The sequence below is a fragment of the Solea senegalensis genome, linkage group LG17 (assembly GCF_019176455.1).
Source record: "Solea senegalensis isolate Sse05_10M linkage group LG17, IFAPA_SoseM_1, whole genome shotgun sequence".
Lineage (NCBI taxonomy): Eukaryota > Metazoa > Chordata > Actinopteri > Pleuronectiformes > Soleidae > Solea > Solea senegalensis.
The window spans coordinates 17578257-17601357 of record NC_058037.1 but is presented as its reverse complement, the minus strand read 5'-3'; the positions used below and the strand labels follow the sequence as shown (position 1 = coordinate 17601357).

At 39.3% G+C, this 23101-nt stretch overlaps 1 protein-coding gene across 1 annotated transcript in view; it reads right to left on the bottom strand.

The window, feature by feature from the left end:
* lama2 (laminin, alpha 2) overlaps positions 1–23101 on the bottom strand; it is a 182816-nt gene that overhangs the window by 126033 nt on the left and 33682 nt on the right. The window contains exons 2-7 of the mRNA XM_044049818.1: positions 22212–22376; positions 20645–20757; positions 8478–8529; positions 7689–7879; positions 3319–3498; positions 1014–1103 (exon numbers count right to left, since the gene is read on the bottom strand). Of these exons, the coding sequence (XP_043905753.1) occupies positions 1014–1103; positions 3319–3498; positions 7689–7879; positions 8478–8529; positions 20645–20757; positions 22212–22376 (791 nt within the window). The remainder of the gene's footprint in view (positions 1–1013; positions 1104–3318; positions 3499–7688; positions 7880–8477; positions 8530–20644; positions 20758–22211; positions 22377–23101) is intronic.

Sequence of the window (23101 nt, the reverse complement as noted above, 5' to 3'; positions counted from 1 at the left end):
TGTGTCTGGCTCCATCTTGATCTTATGTCACTACACCAAGTGTGTGAGATAGCAAATTATCTTATTAATAATAAGGAGGAATAAATCCGCCTCCTGTGAAAAGTCCATACAGCACTGTGTTTTAACGTTGGTGATAATGGTGTTACTTTTAACTCAGGTATACACTCTAACATCTTAAAAGATATACTTATGTACTCTGAGTGTTCTCAGGTACACTCTTGGTATAAAAAGTTTGAGAACCACCATCACGGATACTCACAATATTTTTTTCTAAGACAATTTTAAATAATTCAAAGTTTTTAAAGATGGTTGTACTGAGATAGCTAAGAAAAGTAAAGAGGGAGAAGAAACTAGAGCTCTTCACACACCAGTAACACCACTTCTTATTAATGACATCACCACCATGGGACCAGACACCGGTGTCACATCTGAGTTAGAACTTCACGGTTCAGCCTCGGGACACAAAACTCAACTCCGAGTCTATGTGTGTGTGTGTGTGTGTTCTTGTATTTATCACCTCTTTAGGAGGACCCTTTCCTGGCGTAAACACTGACCTTGTCAGGACCGGTAGTCCTCAAGGAGACCAGAACCTGGTTGCAATGAGGCAGAACCTCATTTCTGAGGAGGTTTAGGGCTACGATTTAAAATTGTGGTGAAGTTAAGGTCAATGCAGAGTCCTTAAAAGGAAAGCTGTGCGAACCCGAGTGTGTGTGTGCGTGTGTGTGTGATGAGACAGAAAGAGGGAAAGATCAGGTGTCTGGTATCAAACACTGCTCTGTTTAAAGTGACATGGGAGACAACGCTTCACTGTGTCACCTGTGTCCCCGACACACACACACACACACACACACACATAGAGGCTTTTTATAGTGCGGTGGATAAAAAGCTGGTGCCCGAGGCTGCTCTTTGCTCCCGTTCAACATCGCGGAGAGCTCCAGTGGCTCGGTGTTATTGTTAAGTGTGAGTGAGAGAGGAAGAGGTGAGAGAGGGAGGGAGGGAGTTAAGAATCTTACCTTTGTAGCCGTGTTGAGTGGGCAGGCTTTAGCGTGGCCGTAACAGATACACATGCCTCCGACTGAGATGTCCTTAATGGAATAATAGTACTGAAACGAGAGAGACACACACACATGTTACATGTTATAATGAGCGCGTGCTGTGTTAATGAGCAACAATGCAATGGGAAGCCACTTTGACAGAGAATCACAGGTGCAAATAATTACATTAACGATGATGTGTGCACACAGCACTGATGTACACAAACTGCACAGAGCCGACATATCACTTATTTTACTGGTGAATATATATATATGTGTATATATATACATATATACACACATATACAGTATATATATATATATGCAATATATATATGTATATATATATATATATATATACATGCAGTATATATACGTGCAGTATATACACTGTGGCAGTGTTTCTGTTATTTCTGCAGACTTTTCTCTTTTTTTTTTTAAAGAAGTGATATCAAATCTTTCAAATGCAGACTGATATGAATCAGACAATCATTTTTCTCTTCTTGAAACCCAGCTTTATTCACAAGAACAGGAGAATTATTCAGAGCGTTCCCAGCTGTGTTCTCACATGGATTCATTCAGACATTATCCACACATTTGACCAGGGATCTGGCAGAAGACTTTCTGGACAATCCCTGAATAATCTCTGGAGTCCAGCGCACGTCTACAAGCAAATACAGCATGGGACAGAGTCTTTGTGAATCTCTGTCTATAATAGTTTAAGCCATTCATTCGTATTTGACTTTGAGATTTGGAAACATGAACTCTTAAAGCTGAGACAGATTCCTATGGTAAGTAGGGGTTGACAAGAGGGAGGAAAATTCCTGGTGAACTTCCGGCAAAATTTCCAGAACCTTTCCATGGGCTCTTGAGTTTGGGGAAAATATTCCAAATTGGAAACTTTTCATGGGAATTGTGTCATATACCAATAAAAACATTTTGCTTTGTCATAAGCCAAATATGTCCACAGTCCAAATTTTATGCAGCCCACAGCCTCAGTTCGTTTTTTGTTTTTTTTTATGTATTATTTATGACCAGGGACGGTCTGGGACAGAAAATTGGCCCTGGCATAATAACAATAGTCACGAGCCGTAGCCATTATCTCAGCTGGTAAGGAGTTGTGCCCTGACACCACAGAAATACATGCATTCACCAACTGTAAAAGTGTTATAAAACAGTGCGTTTGAAGAAGAACTTTATTTTATTAATCCCCTTGGTGAAAGTATTCCTGTGCATTTGACCCATCCTAGAATTAGGAGCAGTGGGCTGCCACACTGAGTAGCGCCCGGGGAGCATTGGGGGTTGGTTACCTTGCTCAGGGGTACCCCAACCCTTTTTTTGGGTGGGTGGGGATTTGAACCGCCGACCCTCCGGTTACTAGTCAAGTTCCCTTTCCACTTGTCCACGGGCTGTTTGCATGTAACTTTTACTTTTATTGGCCCCCGGGAATCTTCACAAAAGCAGATTAATTTGTGAAATTTTGTCAATCAAATGACGGAATGTTCCTTTCTAGAAATCATCTGTGCATGTAGTGCATGTAGGGGGCGTGGCCTAAATATCCCTGCAGTATGTAGTGCTAGTGCCATGTGCCTGTGTTTGAGGAATAGCACTGATATTCAACTGTATTAGCAAAAGATTATGCTACAATATATTATGTCACAGCGACATTTAGGTTCCCAACCTCCCCCGAAATTCCCAGTTCATTCCCGTTAATTCCCATAAAATGTTTCCAAATTTTGAAAATTCTCAGAATTATGCAACCCTAATAGTAAGTTATGTTATATTTGCTGAATCAGATCAAGTCAATATTATTCACAAATCACAGTTTGTCTAAAGGACCTGGTGTACTGATTTTGGAACCGTGCGCAAAGAGTGCATTGGGTGCGCGTTGACAGCGCATGCAGGAACTGAATTTCCGCCCCAACTGTAGGTGGAGTATTAAGCCCCGTTCAGCGAGCAGAAAAAAACATCTCTGTAACATCATTCTCTTCTTCTTTGGTAGGAATGTGTCTTATTCCCAGTGTCCAGACTTGTACTGCCGCCCGATGGTGAAGTCAGATACTACAGGACCATGTGCACGGAAGTATACCAGGCTCTCCACTGTCCTGACGCGATGCATTGATTGTAGTTATGTGATTCTAAATCATAACCCTACGTCTACGATGTCATCATAAGGTAAATACAAACGAGTTTCATTTTGATCTATTAACAAGTAATCAAGCAGATATTTATAGTGTCTTGTAAAGAAAAAGGAAAGGTGTTGTGCGTCGCCGTCCAGACTCACCCGTCGCGTCACGATGGGGTCGACGTCTCTGGGGTCACTGAGCGTCAGCGTCATGAGGTCGGCGTTGAGCGTCCTGATTCGCTGAAACACCAAGCGGATGAAGCGGGCCGAGGTGAAGTTGAGCAGGGTCGGCGAGGGGTCGTCGGCGCTGGGGCGGCCGTTGATCAAAGACGTGTGAATCTGAGGACAGAGAGAGACGGACGAGCGGTGAAACATTGTGTAAGAGCATCAGCTAAAATAACAGACTTTAAAAAACATTAAAGCCTGTGTTCTTTCTTTATCTTGTAGTGGCAGATGGCAGGAGGAGAGAGAGAGAAGCCTCTGTGGCAACGACAACACAAATGTACATCTGAGGAGGAGGAGGAAGAAGAAGTGTTTTGCTTTTTTAGTGATTATTGTAAGCAGCTCATGTGACACATTTGTCCTTACATTTAAAAGACTCTCAAAGACAGAACGTAAGGACTTTGAAATACAGCTGATCAAGAAGAGAGAGAGTGGACTGAGCCGTGAATACACTGTGACAAAAACAATGAAAGGAGGAAAAACAATTTGACAATAAAACAATAAGTGAAATCTGCTGAAATCTACTGTCCTCTCTGTGACTATGGGCTGTTAATTTGCCTTTCACCTGACAGACTCAGGAACTACAAAACTTTAAAAGAAAACACAATCAGGACTTGATTCTTTTGTTGCCGGTGACAATACACATTTATCATTAGTGGAGAAGCTCTTAAGAGAATGTAACCTACAGCAGTTTTTACAACTTTTTCTTCATCATCAGTGCTCAGCAACTCAAACTGTCACTCATGGCAACATGGCAACACTAACGGGTTTATATTGTGTCATTTTGGGGGCAAATGAAAGATGGTAGACAGCATGGTTATAGGTTATTTCTGGTTATACAACAAGTGAAATCTCAAATTAAATGGCTAATGAAGGTTTCATTAACTATTGACTTCAGACAGAAGTGTACATTTTCGGGTTCTGTGGATACCAAGATGACTTATAAATGCAGTTTAAATATTGACATAGTATTAATTAAAGCAAAATATCCAATTTCCTAGTCGTAATCAGTTTAATCAAAGTTAAACCTTTGCAGTTTAAGTCAGCTCTAGTTCTTAATTTAACATTATAGTTCTCTACTTATTTTCAGATTCAACTTCATAGTTTAAAAAGAGTTGAGGATACAATCACACACACAGTTAAAGTTACTTTTCATGTGGTTTGTGAACACTATCATGCTCTTGTGACCAAAGACAATCTTGTCCAAAATTCTGACACTGTACTAGTTTAATAATAAAAAATGAATATCTGTATCTATATATATCTATATATGTATATATGTGTAAATATATATGTATATATATGTGTAAATATATGTATATATGTGTGTGTTCTTGTTACTCAACAATCTGGAGAAAATGTCTTACGGCCAATTTTTTCAAGTGGAGGTGAGTGCTTTTATTGTGAAATGCCTTTTCTTCTGTCCTCATTTCTGTGAAATTCTGTGAAATCCAAAGTTGAAAAACGCTGGCTCACAATTTACTAACTCTAATTTCAGTCACAAAGACAGAATCCTCAGTAGTTCATACATATTGTAGAAGCAGAAGTAGACAGCTGGATTCTCATCAAAGATGTTTTGTTTTTATTGTAGGTAGTTTTGTGGTTACATGACCACCACAGTGATGTACGTGCCTAACACCAGGGTTGGAAAGTCATGAATTGCATTTACTCACGTTACTGTAATTGAGTGGGGGGGTTTTGTGTACTTGTAGTACACAATGTGTAATTTTACTTTTACTTAAGTATGTTTTTTTGTCTAAGTAATGTACTTGACTACATTTAAATCACATCCTTTACTGAGTAAATGAACTGCCCTGAATTTAAATAAATGAAATGTAAAAAATTCACGCACCAGAAACATTGTCAGTGAACGATGAGGACAGGTGAATGAATGATGAGGACAGGTGAATGACAAGGACAGGTGAATGAATGATGAGACAGGTGAATGAGCGATGAGGACAGGTGAATGAATGATGAGGCAAGGTGAATGATGAGGCCAGGTGAATGATGAGGACAGGTGAATGAATAATGAGGACAGGTGAATAAACGATGAGGATAGGTGAATGAACGATGAGGACAGGTGAATGACAAGGACAGGTAATGAATGATGAGGCCAGGTGAATGAATGATGAGGACAGGTCCACGAGCGATGAGGACAGGGGAATGAATGATGAGGACAGGTGAATGAATGATAAGGACAGGTGAATGAACGATGAGGACAGGTGAATGAATGATGAGGATATCAAACGTTTGTACAACATTTAATCTACATTTAATGGTCATGTTGCCGTTATATCCTCTCATCCACCAAACAAATCAACATCATCATGTGCTTTAATCTACTCTGACCTGCCTTTTAAATCAGTGCACCTGTGTATGTTCTGTATCACCACTAATCACCAAGCAGCCATATAACAAGGGAGGAAGGAGTGTGAAGTTTCTGTCTGTCTGCCTGTCTGTCTGACTGTCCATCTGTCTGTCTCACTAATGTGGCCAAAAGCAACATTTGGCATCTAGAGAAAAAAAAAACGTCTCTCAGAGTGGGCAGAACTGTGTGTGTGTGTGTGTGTGTGTGTGCATCTCAAGAGGGACCAGTTGATGGGTGCAAGCTGCACACTTGGAAATGATGAAGGAGATGGATGTGTATGTGTATGCACACGTGTGTGTGTGTGTGTGTGCGTGTGTGTGATGGGTGGTGGGGTGACACTGTGAATGTGTGTGTGTGTGTGTGCGATGCTGTGACACACCGCCTACGACTCATTATGGTTTCACTGTGATCAGACGGCTAAGGAACTGTCAACCACACACACACACACACACACACACACACAGACAGCAGCTCTTGACATCTCCAAGCTTGCATCCCCTCTAGCACTCCCCCGCAGGACACACACACACATATACACAGCACACACGACGATAAACTTAACACACAAACACACACACACATACACAGCACAAACACACACACACACACACAGGACGATAAACTTAACACACAAACACACACACACACACACACACACACATACATGCAAGCTCAACACAAAATAAATGTGTTCGTACATTCAGGCAGACATCTACAATTATTGGCCAGTGTGTGTGTGCGTGTGGGGGGGTGTAGATGTATGATTAGTTTATTTTCATTGTGTGTGTGTGTGTGTGTGTGTGTGTGTTGTAGAGTACATGTATGTGTATGTGTGTTTGTGTCCTCTTTATCCTCATTAATGTCAGTTAGAGCAGGTTCGCCCTCCTGCGCTTTCTGGTGCAGTTTCTCACACACACACACACACACTGAGCTGATCAAAGCAACATTACGGTAAACAGTCATGTAACCATGTGTGTGTCAGAGTAAAAGAGTCTAATTTAATCTGAGAATAGCTTCCAAACATGTTAAAAAGAAATGAAGCCATTATTTTAAATCTTATTTTTCACCCATTTATTGATTTTAACGAAGATGCTATAACATTTATTGTATGTGAAGCGTCTGTGTGTATACAGCAGCAGCGCACAGACAGCCATGTACACCAGCGCACGTACACCACTCTCAATTATTTAAGATGCAAAATTTCCCCATCTCTCAGCCGTCTATGTAACATATGCTGGACGCCAAACTTAACTTTTGGATTTTGATGTAATAAACATTCATATGTGAGCAAGAGGGATACTTTAAAAGAGTAAAAGTACAAGTATCTTACCAGAAAATGACTTTGGTCGAAGTTGAGGTCACTTTTTTACAATATTACGTCAGTTAAAGTATATGACATTTACTGCACTTAAGTATCAAATGTACTTAAGTTTTTGAAGCATTTAGAAGTAAGTGGTAAGTCAGTGGTAGGGGGAGTTGTCTTTCAACTGGAAGGTTGTGGGCTAAATTCCTGGCTCTGCTAGCCTATATGTGTCCTTGAGCAAGACACTTAACCCCATTTTGCATCAAGACTAGAAAAGCTCTCTATAAATACAGACCATCGCCAACTCTTCTTCTTCTAATTTTATTTGGTAGTAACGAGTAACAAAGAGAGTTAGATGAAATGTAGTGGAGTAAAAGTAAAAGTTGCTAGAAATGTAAAAAACAAAGTGCATATACCTGAATGTTGTACTTTTACAGTAAGGAAGTATTTGTACTTTGTTACATTATAACACTGAATGTGAGTTACCTGACTGATCCTCCTCCTCCTCCTCTCTGTCCAACCTTAGATTTTTACACACAGCTAAACTGTAGACAGTCTAGCTAAGGAGTCAAACTAATGAACTGGCAAAATTCAACTCAACCCAAATTGGCAGAACCGCAGCTTGTAAAGCGTTACCTCTCCGTTCTCCAGCGGCTGAATCTTTGAATAAAAGGAGGTGCAGATGACTTCATCGTCCCTGGTATAAGACGGAGGTCCTCTGCGTGGATTTATGTTGAATCTCGTCAGACACTCGGTGTCTGTGATGGCGTAGTACTGCCAGGGTTCAAAGGTCACGCCGTCTGTGGAGCGCTCCAAGATCCAGTTACCTGCAGACGGCGGCGATGAACAGAAATAATGACCGTGTGTGTTTTTAATGTATGAGGTGGAGAGGAGCAAAGATCAATAGAAATAATAAAGGACGTCCAAGCCCCCGTGATTAGGTCGCCCCTGCTTAAAATACATAGAAAATTGACGGAACGTTCAATATTTCTCATATGAATCTCACATATTCGTCGATAATGTGGAGAAAACTACGAGCAGTAACCCTGTAATGTATGTAAAGTATAAGACGCCCAGTTAATGGGAAAAAAAACAAAACAAGCAAATTGGATGGTTGTTGATGGATGGTGTGTGCCAACTTTATGAGCTTCCATCAGCACTTTACAACAATGTATGCATGATAAGATATTCCACTTTATTATTTTTTTGAAATTCAAACCTTGTTATTGTATAAAACCTTTAGAAAAAAAACAAAACAATGAACTCTCGAGCGACTTAATGCCTTTAAAGCCTCAGTAATTGTATTTTCTTGTGCGATGACCTCATTCACGTCTTCGTCATTGCACACCACTTATTTTAAAAGATTTCCGTGCAAACTGATGATCAGACTGAATGGATGCCTATGACAGGAAGTCAAAGACTTACCTGGCCGAGGGGAGTTGGCGGCCTTTATGATCACATAGGCAATCTGGAAAACCTTTAAAAACAAAGAGAGAGAGGAACAACACAGTTAATTAGCAAACTATTTAACCTCTGAAAAACCTGCATAAACACATCAGGAGCTGATTTCTTTCTAGTCATCGCTGTATTGTAAAGAGTATGGTGAAGATGAACTGGGATGGCGTTTACGTTTGTGTACAAACCTGTGTGTTCACGTACAGTTTTGACTTTCAATAAAACACAATAACAGACAGTCCTTCAGTGATAACAGACAGACAGACAGACAGTGATAGTGAATGTAGGTCAAATGTTGACTCTCTGTCGCTCGTCGCCACCCCATCTTTCACCCCATCTATTCTCTCTGTGACTATTCTCTCTCTCTCTCTCCCTCTCTCTTCTCATGATGTGGGAGACAGTGTCACATTGCAGCAATTAGAATGGGGAGAAAGCTGCTGTGTTTGTGTGTGTGTGTTTGAGAGAGAGAGAGAGAGAGAGGATTTCAGGGTAACCTTATAGCAGTCATTCAACCCCCTACAAAGAGTCACTGTTACCTGTATTCACAACAATGACGGGATGCTGTGTGTGTGTGTGTGTGTGTGTGTGTGTGTGTGTGTGTGTGTGTGTGTGTGTGTGTGTGTGTGTGTGCTCTCTCAGCAGCAGCAGCTTGTAACATGGTGACAGGTTTGAGACAGCCAGGCAGCTCCAGCAGCTAAACATAGATGAACACAGCCAATGAATGCAGTGTGTGTGTGTGTGTATGTGTGTGTGTGTGTGTGTATATATACGTGCATGTATGCTTGTGTGTGTTGCAGTATGTCATATTCCAGGGTTTTGATCAGATATGGATCAGATGATGATATTTTTATATGTACATATATATATATATTTTTTGCTTCTAAAACTCAACACAGCATCAACACATAAACACGGTGGAAAAAGAAAATCACACAGCTGCTAAATAAATGTTTACCTGCAGCATTTATGACTCTTAATGTCAGAGTGTGGTGAGCTCACATCAAAACACATCAGCCACTCAGTAAAGAAAAAAAAAAATGAATTGGCTAATTAAACGTTAGCAAAGAGTAAGGGATTTACAAGATTTTATGTTCTTCACTGAGCTACAGGTGACCAATTAACTAATCTACCTAACCAGCATGAAAACCCAGTGTTAGCAGATTATTGTGATCACTAACTCCTGTTGTGATTATGATTTTGACGTCATTCATAAATTTAATTTAAGAGCATTAACTCCTACGAATAATGTGTACTGATGTAATAAATCAAGGGAGAAGTAGAAGCTCATTTAAATGGGGTTCTTTTTTGGAGACGCCCCCTGGTGGCAAACTGCTACTAGGGTCTAATTTTCTCAAACTGAAAGGGTGCGTCCATAACTTATATATTATATCTATTGTTAATACACAAACTGAAAAAAGTATATGAGATTTAGATATAGTTACTGTCTTTTGTGCACCGATTTATTTTAAAGGCAAGCACATTATACAGTTCTAGTTCGGCTCTACTCTACTTGGTTTGGCATCAGGCACATCGATTTCCATGACTATAGAACCTCCTCAAAATGGGTGCGGTCAAAAACACACAAACTGGTGACGAGCAAAGCAGTTGTTTTCACTGTAAGTGAATGAACTGAAATACAGCTGAACAGGTTGTGATTCGGCTCACGATCGCCGGCTTTCAGCAGTGCTTTCGCTAAAAACACCAGACTCCTCTGTTAAATATGGTCATTTTAGACATTTCCTTGCTAAAATTTGGAGATTAACACATTTTTTCAGGGTTTTTAAGACTTTTTTTAACTGATCTACAGTTGGCCATTGTTCGGTTAGATTCTTGTGTCGGACGTCGCGCTCATGACTCTTCCCGTGACAACTCTCTCTGACCAATCAGTGGGCGGAAGCTCACCAGAGCAGGTACTAAAAAAGAACCAGGTCTCAGGTACTGTCACTAATGGAAAAGCTAAAGAGAAAAAACCCTTATGTCCTAAAATGTAAGCTCCTAATTGTAGTTCTCATGACCTCAAGGAGAAGAAGTATAGGAACATAACAACACTTAAATACACAGAACCATACACAGTGTTCAATCACAGGCTTCCATGGAAATAGGGAAACCATCATGACATACCAGGAAATGAGTTTTGGCAGATATATGAGCGTAGCAGCCAAATGCGCGCTTAAAATGTTTATTTTAATGCTCAATCAGTTCATTTAAGCCCTGTGTCCAGTATGGTTGGGGTTGTCTACAATTAAATGGACCGTGAAGAATCCATTCTGTCTCCGTGTGATTTGGAAACACGGCTACAGCGGTTGTGACGGAGCAGCTGGTGTTTACAGGCCATTCACATGGAAACATGTTCAAAATCTCTCTGGCGTCAAACTCCGATTCCAGTTAGTCGCCGGGCCAGATGTAGCGGGATTTCACACGCCCAAGTGCAAACAAATGACGGGGAGAATGATTCATAAACAACAACTAAAAATGTAAAATAATGTCAAAAAAAGTAAATTACAAAACTCATTTCTTTTGTGTTTTGGCACAGGCGAGCAGACACGCAGGTGCTGTCAGAGAGATGGAACTGGTGGGCAGACTCGTTAAATTTTACTGTCACTTCAAAATGAAAATGTGTTAACATCTCACTGGACTAATAAAGTCGCTTTTGGCCCGGTTCTAAATAAGCGTGAATCATCCAGCGACTCTGACTGCCAAACTTAGGGCAGGCAAACAAGCAGAAGATATTCACTGGAGCCGCACAGTCGTCTCATCACAAGATCATTCTGCTTTTTGCCCACCGAGCTGCCACTGAAAACAATTTGGAGGGAGAGAGATTTCGTACATAACTGCCTCCTGACAGCTTTGCCGCAACTACGTTGGAATGGAGTTCAAATATTTGAGATTTCAGAAGACATATGAAATGGGCTATAAAACATACAGATTATTTTCACATAAAACAGTGGAGAGGCTAAGGAATCGGCTCGGTGCTGAAATCCATTCCCTTTAAGCCCCCGCTTCTCTATCTGAACTGCCCCAAACACACACACACACACACACACACACACACATCTTACACATACACGTTAACACGCTCACTCGCAGTCTTGGCTGTAACGTGGCCTTAAGCCTTTTTTTTTTTTTTAAAGGGCTTCAGCCAGAACAAAACACCAGATGCTGCAATCGCTCTCACATTCTTGCTTTGGCCGGAGCTACTGTTGAACATTAGAGCAACATAAGTTTCTTTGGGGTGCAGCAGATGTTTCATTTACCTTCTCTCACTTATGAATAAAGATCTTCTACCGGCCATAAAAGTTCTGACCACGTGCCATTCGTTTTTTTTTTTACCTGCCGCTCTCGTGTTACGCAACGATAAACAGTTGTTGAGGTAGACGCCGTGTTTCTCATGAGTAGCAATCGGACGCGAAACCTATTCACTAAGAGAGAAGTGTCATAGACCAGGGATCTCCAACCTCTTGTCTTCAAAATGAAAATCGCTTATTTCAACCCAAACAAACTGAAAAGGCTTGTTTTGCCTGAACAAAATATTGATGTCCACAACCCACAACAAAAATAATATCTAATTCAGCTCCTAGCTGTGCATTTGGTATTTCCGTATGCATTTATTCCTGCTATATCACACACACTGTTAATGAAAGTATTAATGCTGTCAAAATATTATGAGACATTGTTTTTTTATCTTTTTTATAGTTTATTGTATGACTCGTTCATTTGTGTTTTATTTATATTATATATATTGATGTCATTTTTTTAATTGGATTGGATTAGAAAACAGACTGATGCATTCACAAATACAACAATAGTTTGTCTTTTTCCCTTTTCAGTCTGTTATTATCTGCCCACAGGTCACTGTGTCCCTTCACAAGAGTATCCATATGCACAGCTATATGTATGACGTATACTGGGTATTTCCATTTAGTGAGATGACTGCATGGAGTCAACCTCCATCTGAGAGTCTGAACTTTGATTTAACACACGCACACACACACACACACACATCAAGCTGACAGCAGCGCAACTGTTTGGCAACTAATAATCTAGTGTTAGATTGGATAAAAATGTAAGCGGGGTATGTTTTGCGAGCCACTGGTAGACCTTCAAACATATATAATATGTTCTTTATCTATCTTTAACTGTTGAAGGTAAACATTAACAGTGATCTTTAGAAATCAGGACAGCTGAGAGACAATATTTATGGCCTATTTCTGATTGGAATATAACAGCTTAATAACACACTGGTTTCTTAACTTTTAATGAACAACACTTGTGGTCTGTTTCTCCAATTATCAAATTGTGACTGCACTGCAGTGCATTTAAATATATATATATATATTAGATAAAACACTAATGTATAAAATAAATGCAAAAAACATGAAACAGGTCATTAAAAAAAAGTAACTTTTGGATAAAACAATTGGGCCAAACTCATCCATCAATCTAAGTTAATGGGCTACTTTTATTATAATGCTTATAAAAAAGTTCTTGTCTTAAACTATAATCTGTAACCTTGAGAGAACCACAAATAAAACTGCAACGATTATTCGATTCATTAATAACTAAATAAATCAAGTCTTTTGGTCATCGCTTAATAGGTTTGAGTGTCTTGTTTTCTGATTTTTCAGCTTCTTAAATGTGAATCACTTCTGGTTTCTTTGCTCCTTAAAACAAAGAAATCATTCAAACTGAGTCATTTTGGTCTGTGGACAAAACAAAGACATTCAAGAACAAGATCATTTCCTGGTTTTATCAACATTTTTCAACATTTTCTGGACCAAACAAGGACTCAGTGAATCGAGAAAATGATGATGAACATATTTGTTAGTCGCAGAATAACGATATGATACTTCTGATATTACGTTGAACTAGGCTGGGATTCCCCTCTGTGATCAATGGTATTCATTCAAGAGCAAGAACAATAATAACAAAAGAATGTACTGAGGTCAGGGTGAGGGTGAAATTCCCTGTAGGAGCAACGTATGATAGAGATCTCTGAAATCACATAATGGAACACAGATGTTTAACAAGAGCTGCTGACTCCATTTATTACGACTTCTCCTTACTTGCTCTACATAAACATGTGTTTTCAAATTTCTTTCAACTCTAAATAAATCTGTCTGGTTTGCTCACTGGTCTAAATGTCTTTAAGATTAAAAATCTTTGGGTGCTCATGTGTATGTATGAAGACCGTTCCAGTAAAGCAAGGGGGGATTTAAACCAGCACTCTTGCGTGTGACATGTATGTATTTGTGGTTTAAGTGAGTGAGTGTGTGTGTGTGTGTGTGTATTTAGAGAAGCTATAATGAAAAGCACTTTGACTGACAGCCTCTTTTCAGGACACTGATCGCTCTGCCAGGTTCTGCCGCCGCCTCCAGACTGCAGAGCCAGTCTGTGGTTTGACCCTGTCGAGAAAACTGTCCATCAATCACGACGGCCACTGCATTTCCATAATAACTGTTTAACGGACTCGCGTCTCAAGCGCGATAACAAATAGTTGCCATGCTGAGGTAAGTATAGCCCTGACGGTGAAGCAGATGCAATAAATTTACAACAGCACAACAGATAAATAAATAAAAATAAATGTTGAGAATGACTGGATTTGAAATAATGTTTAATTAAAGGAAAATGTGAAATAAGGAGGCTGAACTGCTGCGAAAACCAGTCTACAATGTCATGTTTTTAAATTATACTATAATATTATATCACATGGTCATTTTTACAACTTCACAGGGTTACCACACCTTGGTGGACATCAAATTCAAGGACTTTTCAAGGACTTTCCAGGACTGTGCTGACACAACTTAAGATGGGAGGGGCCATGGTGTCCACTTTTATGATTTGCATCTGGACAAGTGATTGTCCTTGGGGTCTTAGACAAACCGGTCTTTGTAATATTCCTTTGTGAGACAGAGATCTTGGAGTTTTCATTTCCCAGGCATCACATCGCTTGCTCTCTTGTGCTTAATGTTACTCGCTCTTTGTTCTGCATGGAATCTCACGCCAACGGCGGAGTGAGAGAGAGAGAGACAGTGGACAGTGTCCACAACAGCACAAGTAATTATGACTTGACGTTTGTTCTGCGTCGGCCGAGTCTAAAGACATCAAGCCTTGCCCTGCTTTAAAAGTACCAAACCAATACAAGGCTCAACAGATTGAATCTTAAAACTTGTGAAACTTTCATGGGTGCTTATTTCTGTGTTTTCCGTCTTGCTGTGCTAGCTCAGTGTAGCTGCAGCCTCCATCTGGCCGTTAAATTGACAACTTCCTGTGTACAGCAGAGGAACGTCAACAGTGACATCAAAACCAAGACACTGAGTAGCACAGAGAACTTACTTGTCAATAGAGCTCCGGACGTCATGTGACTCAGTCGCTATGAACGGCCATGTTGGCAGCCTAAGATGCTTTCCGAGTTCATAAACAGCCAGAGAGGAGATTTTTCAACTTCCTGATTAACTTCCCTTCATCTTTACTCCAGAGAGTCAGATTCTGGAGGGGAAACAAGCAGCTAAAGATAGCGCTGCTGTCACTGGAAGGGTAAGGTGTCGCATTAGCATAACTTTAGCATAAGTCCATTATTTACTAAATCTGTCGCTTGCGTTTGTTCCCCTTGCTCCGTCTCTGGCTTCTGCAATCTCAATCCCAATCTACCGCATGGTCATGAGTGATGGGGTCATGACTGAAAGAACGAGATCGTGGGTACAGGCGGCTGAAATGCGTCTTCTCACAAGGGTGTTTGGGGTCTCCCTTAAAGATCGAGTGAGAAGCTCAGCCATCAAGGAGGGACTCAGTAGAGACACTGCTACTTTGCATGGAAAGGAGCCAGCTGAGGTGGTTCTGGCACCGGGTAAGGATGCCACCAGGGGCAGACCGAGGAATACGTGGAAAGATTATATCTCCTCACTTGTCTGGGAGCGCCGAGGGAATCCGGCAGTTAGAGCTGGGCAATGTGGTCAGAGAAGGGGAAGTCTGGGGCTTCCTGCGAGAGCTGCTACCCCCCTGTGACCCCATCTCGGAAATGCGGTTGACTTTGGTTGGACGGATCAGGAATAGGAACAAAGATGGAAGGAATCAAACCTCTTCAACAGGTCTTTGCACTGGAGTTTTAGTGTCGTACTGTGCTACAGTCAAAAGCATGTATTACAATTCAAGATTTCATCTACAAATGAGTATACATGGACACGAGGACACTCAGCTCCCACTCTTTGTGGATTTCCATCCAGAGAGAGGCTCAGAGAGAGGAAATGAGGTTGGAGATGTCTCACACACACACACACACACACTCAAACATGCAAAGCCCACTGTCATTTTCTAAGTGAGATGACTATGGTGGTCACAAGGGTAATTCATCGCACTGGAGGGTAAATAACTTTCCTGATTGAGACTCACATACATGTACACACACACACACACACAGAGTGACACACACAAAGTGACACACACAGTCAATCATTCCACACCACCACACGTGAGGTCCAGCTATTACTTGGACCAATATGAAAGTGACTGCAGGGATAAACTGAGAGTCACTTGATGAACCAAAGATCAATTACAGTCCCTTCCAATAAAATTGGTTGTTAAAGTTGTCTCATGTCTGATTATTGTGAATTCACAGCATTTGAATATTGGGATTTTCAACTTCCTGTATGGAAATGAAATGTACACATGTGAACGACGAAGAGCTGAGGATCTTGTTAGCAATAAACTCATCCATACTCTAATCTTTATAGTTGCTTGTCAGTCACGATACAAATGTCTCTAAATCAATAATTAAAAAAAAAATTATTTATAAAGCACTTTTTATACAGTGATGTATGAGTTCATTATTTTAAAGTCACATATTTTAAAGTTTTATTGCTCATCTTTTGTGCTTATTTATTACTATTATTGCTTATTTACTTGTATTTTAGGTTAGGTTTTTAAATACATTTGACTTAACTTCAAGTTGCCAAGTTGAAAAATGCAATTGATAATGAATTGTTCAAACAAGAAATCACAAAATTAAGAATAAGAATTGTTAAAATAGGTAAAATATTGTAAAATGTTCAAGTTATAAGAAGGTAAAAGGGGTAGAAACTTATGAAAAACATTTTTTATACAGATTATATAATACAGATAATATGACACTAAAAGCATATGATAACAATGGTATGGTCTAAAGTTTTTAGTCTAGATTTAAATACTGCATTGGATGGAGAGTTTCCAAGATCAGGGAGTAATAAATAAACTATTTTTGACAGGAAAATGTGACATGAAAGTAATTATTGTATGGTTACTAATAATTAATGAATGCTTCTGTATCTCAGATTTTGTGGCAACATTAAAAAAACATTAATACCGAGCTGAGTGTGGAGATGAGGGTGAATGACGGCCTTTTATTCATTCATCTTTCTTTTTCTTTGTGCTATAAACACAATATTTTCTCCACTTTGACTTCATTGTCAGGCTCTGCAGAATATAAACAACAAACCTGAACACCCAATAAACCCAGCGTCACTTTAACTAATAATGATGAGTCCTTTAAGCCTGTAGTTATTAAACGACCAATCACAAGTTTGCTTGTTTCACTCCGACTTGCTTCACTGTAGTTTAAAGAAAAACACCATTTCCTCACTTTGCATACGTCAGTGGAAAATAACAGAAGCATTTAGAATGGTGAAAATCTTGCTTTTTAAGTAAGATGGGCAGCTTTTCACTGTTCACTCACAGAAGTGAGTCAGCTCAGTGGGTGGACATTAAAAAAAAAAGCTTTTAAGGCCACAAAAAAGGTCTTTATTTTCACTCCGTCACACATTTCTTATCCAGCTGTCAGTGGCAATTATACTGTTTCATTCATTTAATTGTGCATCTCGTTAAAAGAAAAGAAGAAAATAGGAGTTGGAGGAATTTGTGCACATTCAAATGATCGATATTATTGCAATATTAGATTCTTAAACAGGTGGTGGTCAGCGACATCACACATAGGATACATATATTTTAGTGAGGAATTCATAGATGATGAATCAGTGAACAATAAGTCACGAGGAAAGATGCAGGTCCACACATGAACATTAGGAAATAAATATTTCTTAATTTATTAAGAATAATATAAATATAATTATATTATTTTAAGATTTTCAAGTCACTCACGTGAAATATTGATGTTTTTCTTCACCCACGATTAACACGATAATACAAATTCACTGCATTAACTTATTGTACATGTTTTTAATCCTGATAAGTGATAATAGTATTGCATATTGTCCCATCACTACATGAAGCTAAAACCTATTAATATAAGGCATAAACCCCAGCCACATAAGCAAAGAAGACATGATTTCAAAGTTGAAACACAGTGTTTTATTGTTGTCTTTGCTTTTTAAATGTTATTTTCCATTTTATTGTGAATCACTTTGAGTAGCAGTCAGGTGCTATACAAACTAAGTTTATTACTATTATTATTTTTATCATTATTATTATTATAATCGACATTGCGACACCACTAGAATTCAAGTTAGCGATATCTGTGCTATCGAGCCATCCCTACAGCTGACATTAGTTGGAACTTTCATCTTCAACTTATTAAGTATTAAATACGTTAAAATTGCATTTATCTCTGTGCCCAAGAATGTGTGTTTTGGGACTCATTCCAAAGGATATTAATCTCAGCAGAGCTATCAGGAAGGATGGTTACCCTAAACCTACTTCAAGCCAGACGGAATATTGCAAAATGTTGGAAATCTTGACATAGACCGACTACAAAAGGCTGGCTAGATGGCATTGTACAAGTTATAGTCATGGAAAAAATAACGTTCTCACTGAAAGGAAAATATGCACTGTTTGAAGAAAAGTGGACTTCCTTCTCAGACTTCATAAAGGGCCCTGAGTTTCTTAGGGCTCTAAAGTGACCTTACAACCCCTGTACAAATGTCACCACTAACTGTGCCATTTTGTTTTGAGTGTTTTCTGGTTGTTTGTTGTTGTTTGTCTTGTCTTTTTAGTGATTAAGTCATTTTCAAGGCTTCTCTTGAGTATAGTTCAAAAGGACAGTGGCAATGACCCAGATTTGAAGCACATACAGCAGGGGCGTCAAATTCATTTTACCTCTGGGCCCCACATACAGCATAAATTGAAGTGGGATAGCATGGAATAGCATAATATAATAATAAGTCCAAATGTTTCCCTTTGTTTTACATTGAAAAACCTGAAATTTCCTGAGAAAAATAAGCAATTTCAACAATATTAAGCCTAAGTTTACATGTACACGTGCATATTACAACTTACAGTTTAGTCACAGGTATCTGGAAATGAAAAAAATATAATATTTCACATTTGATTCTAATCATAATTTTCATAAATTCATCCTGCGGGCCGGATTGGAGCCTCTTGTTGGCCGGTTGTGGCCTGTGGGCCCGTACGTTTGACACCCCTGACATTGAGTCTCAGATGAAAATGAGAATGAAATTCTACTTGAGCAATATTGTGATAGCAGTAGACTTTCCTACAATATTATTTAACGAGGCGTCACAGCAGATATTCCCCATTGCTACTCTTACTACGGCTTTTGTTTTGCGAAATCAAGATGATTAGCTTTCTGATTATTGAAAGGAGCAACGTGTGCTCCTTTCACAAAAAGATAAACGAGAGCTGTTTCCATCCCTCTCTTTCAAAGCATGTACGAGAACCCACATTGGTCTTCGGGCACCGTAAAAACGTCCCTTTTATTAATGGGTTTTTCAACTTTAGAGCCATTTTTGACTGGCGTCACTTAATTAACCGAGAGTCCCTCATAAACTGGAGTCTCACACACACTCATTAGTTATATTTCCATGACACCTATATAATTATAATCAGCCAGTCTAAGCTGTTTAATCACACTTACGAACCTAACTAGATGCCCTAAATCATCCCGCGTCAACACGCGGGCCCCTCAATCACGCCGAGCGTCGCCGTGCTTTTTCAAAATCAGAAAATGGAGACACATTATTTTTAAGCGTGACACACGCCCCTTATGAAATGACAGATCCCAATGCTGCTGAAATAACAGTGGGGATTTTAAACGATTTAAATGAGAAAACAAAGACCTGAGCCGTAAACTGCGAGGATTAATCGCTCAGCAGCATGCGAAGTGTTCACATGACCTTGAAGGACCAAAACCCGACAGATGGCGACGTGTTAATCGCATCATGGTCGGTTTATTCACCGTATATTAACACACACCGCACATGCATGTGGGAGAAAAATAAATAAATCTAGAAAATAGATCAAAAAATATTGATCAGTGTTTGTAAAACCTGGAAATGATGATGTTCTCAAATGTTTTGCTGTTGTCCACGAAGGGAAAATGATTCTAAGGATTTCTTTCTTTGTTACATGGAGCAAAGAAACCAGTAATGATTCACATTTAAGAAGCTGAACCGATCAGAAATCTTGTTTAAGTAATGAGAAAACCTAAATATTTGATGATTTATTTAATAATCAAATATTTGAGTAATTGTTTCAGCCGCATTTCTCATTACATTATATTTTTTTCAATTTGACTATCAAAGATTAGTAACATTTGGCAATAAGGAGCAAACTTTATTTAGTTAACCTTTCTTTCATGACAAAAGGAAAATAATAAGATTGATACCGTTCAATTATACATGTTTGTCTCATGAAAGAGATTGAGATTATTGCTCAATTCAACTGTTGATTGGTTAATTGGAAATATAAAATATTTAAGAGTATTCAATATCCTCATATCTGGCAACTAAAAATAGGAATAAATAAATTGTAGCAACTAGGGACGGGAATGATTATCACTGGATTGGATATCGGACGGATAAAATGTTTGGACTGTTTATTTCTTGTATCGGGGAGAACAATATTTGTTACATGTGTTTTTAACAGCTTCATAATTCATAAATGGTCTAAAATGACTGCATCAGTATTGGTAGATGCTCAGGTTTGTTATCGGACATAAACAAGTGGTATCGTCCCATCTCAAAATGCAAAGAAAAAACAAAAACTAACCCCAAAGTATTCTTCATTTTTGACGATGACAAATGAACCACAAAAAAAACACAGCTGGTTACAGTAAATTTAAAAAAGAATCCAAATAAAATCAATCAAAAAGTCGCCACAGTTATCAATTGGATCATCAAAACATTATTTCTTACCTGTTTTAAGTCGAGAGTGATGGTCACAGAGTGATACTCCATCCCATTCTTGATGGAAGGACTTTGCCACCAACGATTGGTCCCATCAATGGCATATTCAATGGGATGACGCTCTGTGCACACACACATTCATCCTTTTAATCCATCACATTTGTAAAAACTCATTTGTCTTTTGTGTTCTTGGCTCGTTTGTTATTTTCAGTCATTCAAGGCCGGACAGCAACAATAAAATCTCCGGCCTTATAAGAGAAAGAATAATACATTCTCTTTCCAATTCAGGAAGCTTTATTCACCTTTAGCGGAACATACACGTGGGAGGTGTTAGGACTGCACACAGCAGCTTTAATGAAAAAAAAACAGGTTTTATCATATGGCAAAGGTCTGGATGGTGTGTGTGTGTGTGTGTGTGTGTGCGGGATTAAAAAATGGGTGTAAGCATGTGTTTTAAAGAGATGTGAGTTTCAGTTTGGACCTTGGACCTTCAATCGCAGAATTACTTACGGTTCTGCTATTACTGGTAATGGAGGATTGTTTTTCTGAACAGGTCGGAAGACGTGAAGGACTGAAGCACTTGAGAGGATTGAGTCTGAAGTTGATGTAGTGAAGTGTGTCACTGTAAATCGTCACGGTGATCGCATTCACATTCAGTTACACCAGAGATGAATGTGTTTATTTCAAACGTGTTCAAGTTCGTTTTCCTCCTCTTTTGTCACATCCTGTCTGTAGAGAACAGTAACTGACGGTGCTTTTCCGCTATACAGTTCTAGCACGACTCCACTCCAGCTGCAACTAACGATTATTTTCATAATCGATCCATCGATTAATTGTTTGGTCTGTGAAATATCAGAAAACCTTAAAAAATGTTGATCGGCGTTGGTCACAACTGGAAATGATGATGTTCTCAAATGTCTTGTTTTGCCCACAACCCAAAATGATTAAGTTTTAATGATTTCTTTGAGCAAAGAAATGCAGAAAATACTCACATTTAAGACGCTTAAACAATCGGAAATCTTGTTCTCATCATAAAAAAAGCTTTGAACGATTAATCGATGATCAAAATAGTTTGATTAATTGTTTCAGCTCTACTCTGGTTTCACTGTTTGTTTTTTACCAGCTAGCCATATAAATAAAAAATAAGAAATGAACTCGATTGAAACACTAAAACAGAAACAGGAACCAGGAGGCTCATCAATATCATCTCGCACCTACAGATTCTGCATATTCACGTGCAGAATGTGCACGCAGAGAGTAAATATTGCAGATTTACGCCACAAACTGAGAGAATGATTGTGTTGCTTGACTGGTGGCTGAGCTGTTAACTAAATCACTGACTAAATTAGAGACCGTCTGAATTAGGATTGCAGGCTAATTCTGCATTGTCATCCTGTCATGCTGCGATTGATTCCTCACTTCATTTGTTTTTATCACTTCAGACAAAATCATTGGTTAACATCTGGCCAATCTGGCTCTAATGAACTAATCCGGCATGATTAATTACTGTAATCACCAGGCCTGTACGCCCGTGTGCATGTGTGTGTGTGTGTGTGTGTGTGTGTGTCTTTCTTACCAATCGGGTTCCTATCGTTGCAGATTCGACACTGAGCGTTTCTAACAGGCTGACCAGGTACATGTTCCACCAGCTTACAAAACGCCTCCGGACCCGTTGTACCACACGTGGCATTAGCCGAGATATCTGCCATGGATGCCAGGTTCAACACGGCGGGAAACAGCCCTGAGAAAGAAAGACACAGAGGGATTTAAAAGACACGGCTTCATGCTTCAGCTCTGACGTCTGACGTAAAGATGCGGCGGCTTTCCTTTCTCTAAAGAAAACACTTTATGTTCTTGTTTGCATGCGAGTTTGACAGCACATTTCCAAACATGTCAGAAAATGTCTTTTTAATGCATTATACATCACAACGTCTACAGTTTGGTTTAATTGTGTCGTCAGATCATCATTAATCAGTATTCGGAGCTGTAGAAAATGAGGTTGTGCCGACTTTCTTTCAAAGCAGCAGAAATAAATGGTCTTTTGTGGGGGTTGATGAGGAACATCCAACAGCACATCCTGGCTTTTTTTGGACACAGGTTTTTATTTCAAATCATTAAAAAAATGTGTCCGTTTCTCTCTGTAGCCTTACTTTGATTCCGCCGACCAACACACTCGATGTCTGCTGTACTGATGTTGTGAGTAATTAGCCTGGAACATGAGGGGGAGGGGGGGGGGTTTAATACCGCCCAACTCAGTTGATCTGGGTTCCTTTCTGTTGCAGTTTAATGCAGTTAACGTAATTTAAAGACAGTGGGGGACGAAGCACACGTGGAACATTTCTGAGTCTGGACAAGGACCGTTAGCTTCCATTATGTTGCATTGGCCATTTTCTTTTTTAAATTCCTGTCTCTGAAACCACAGAATTAGTCACTGGTTCCCTCTTTTTCATCCATTATGGACAGATG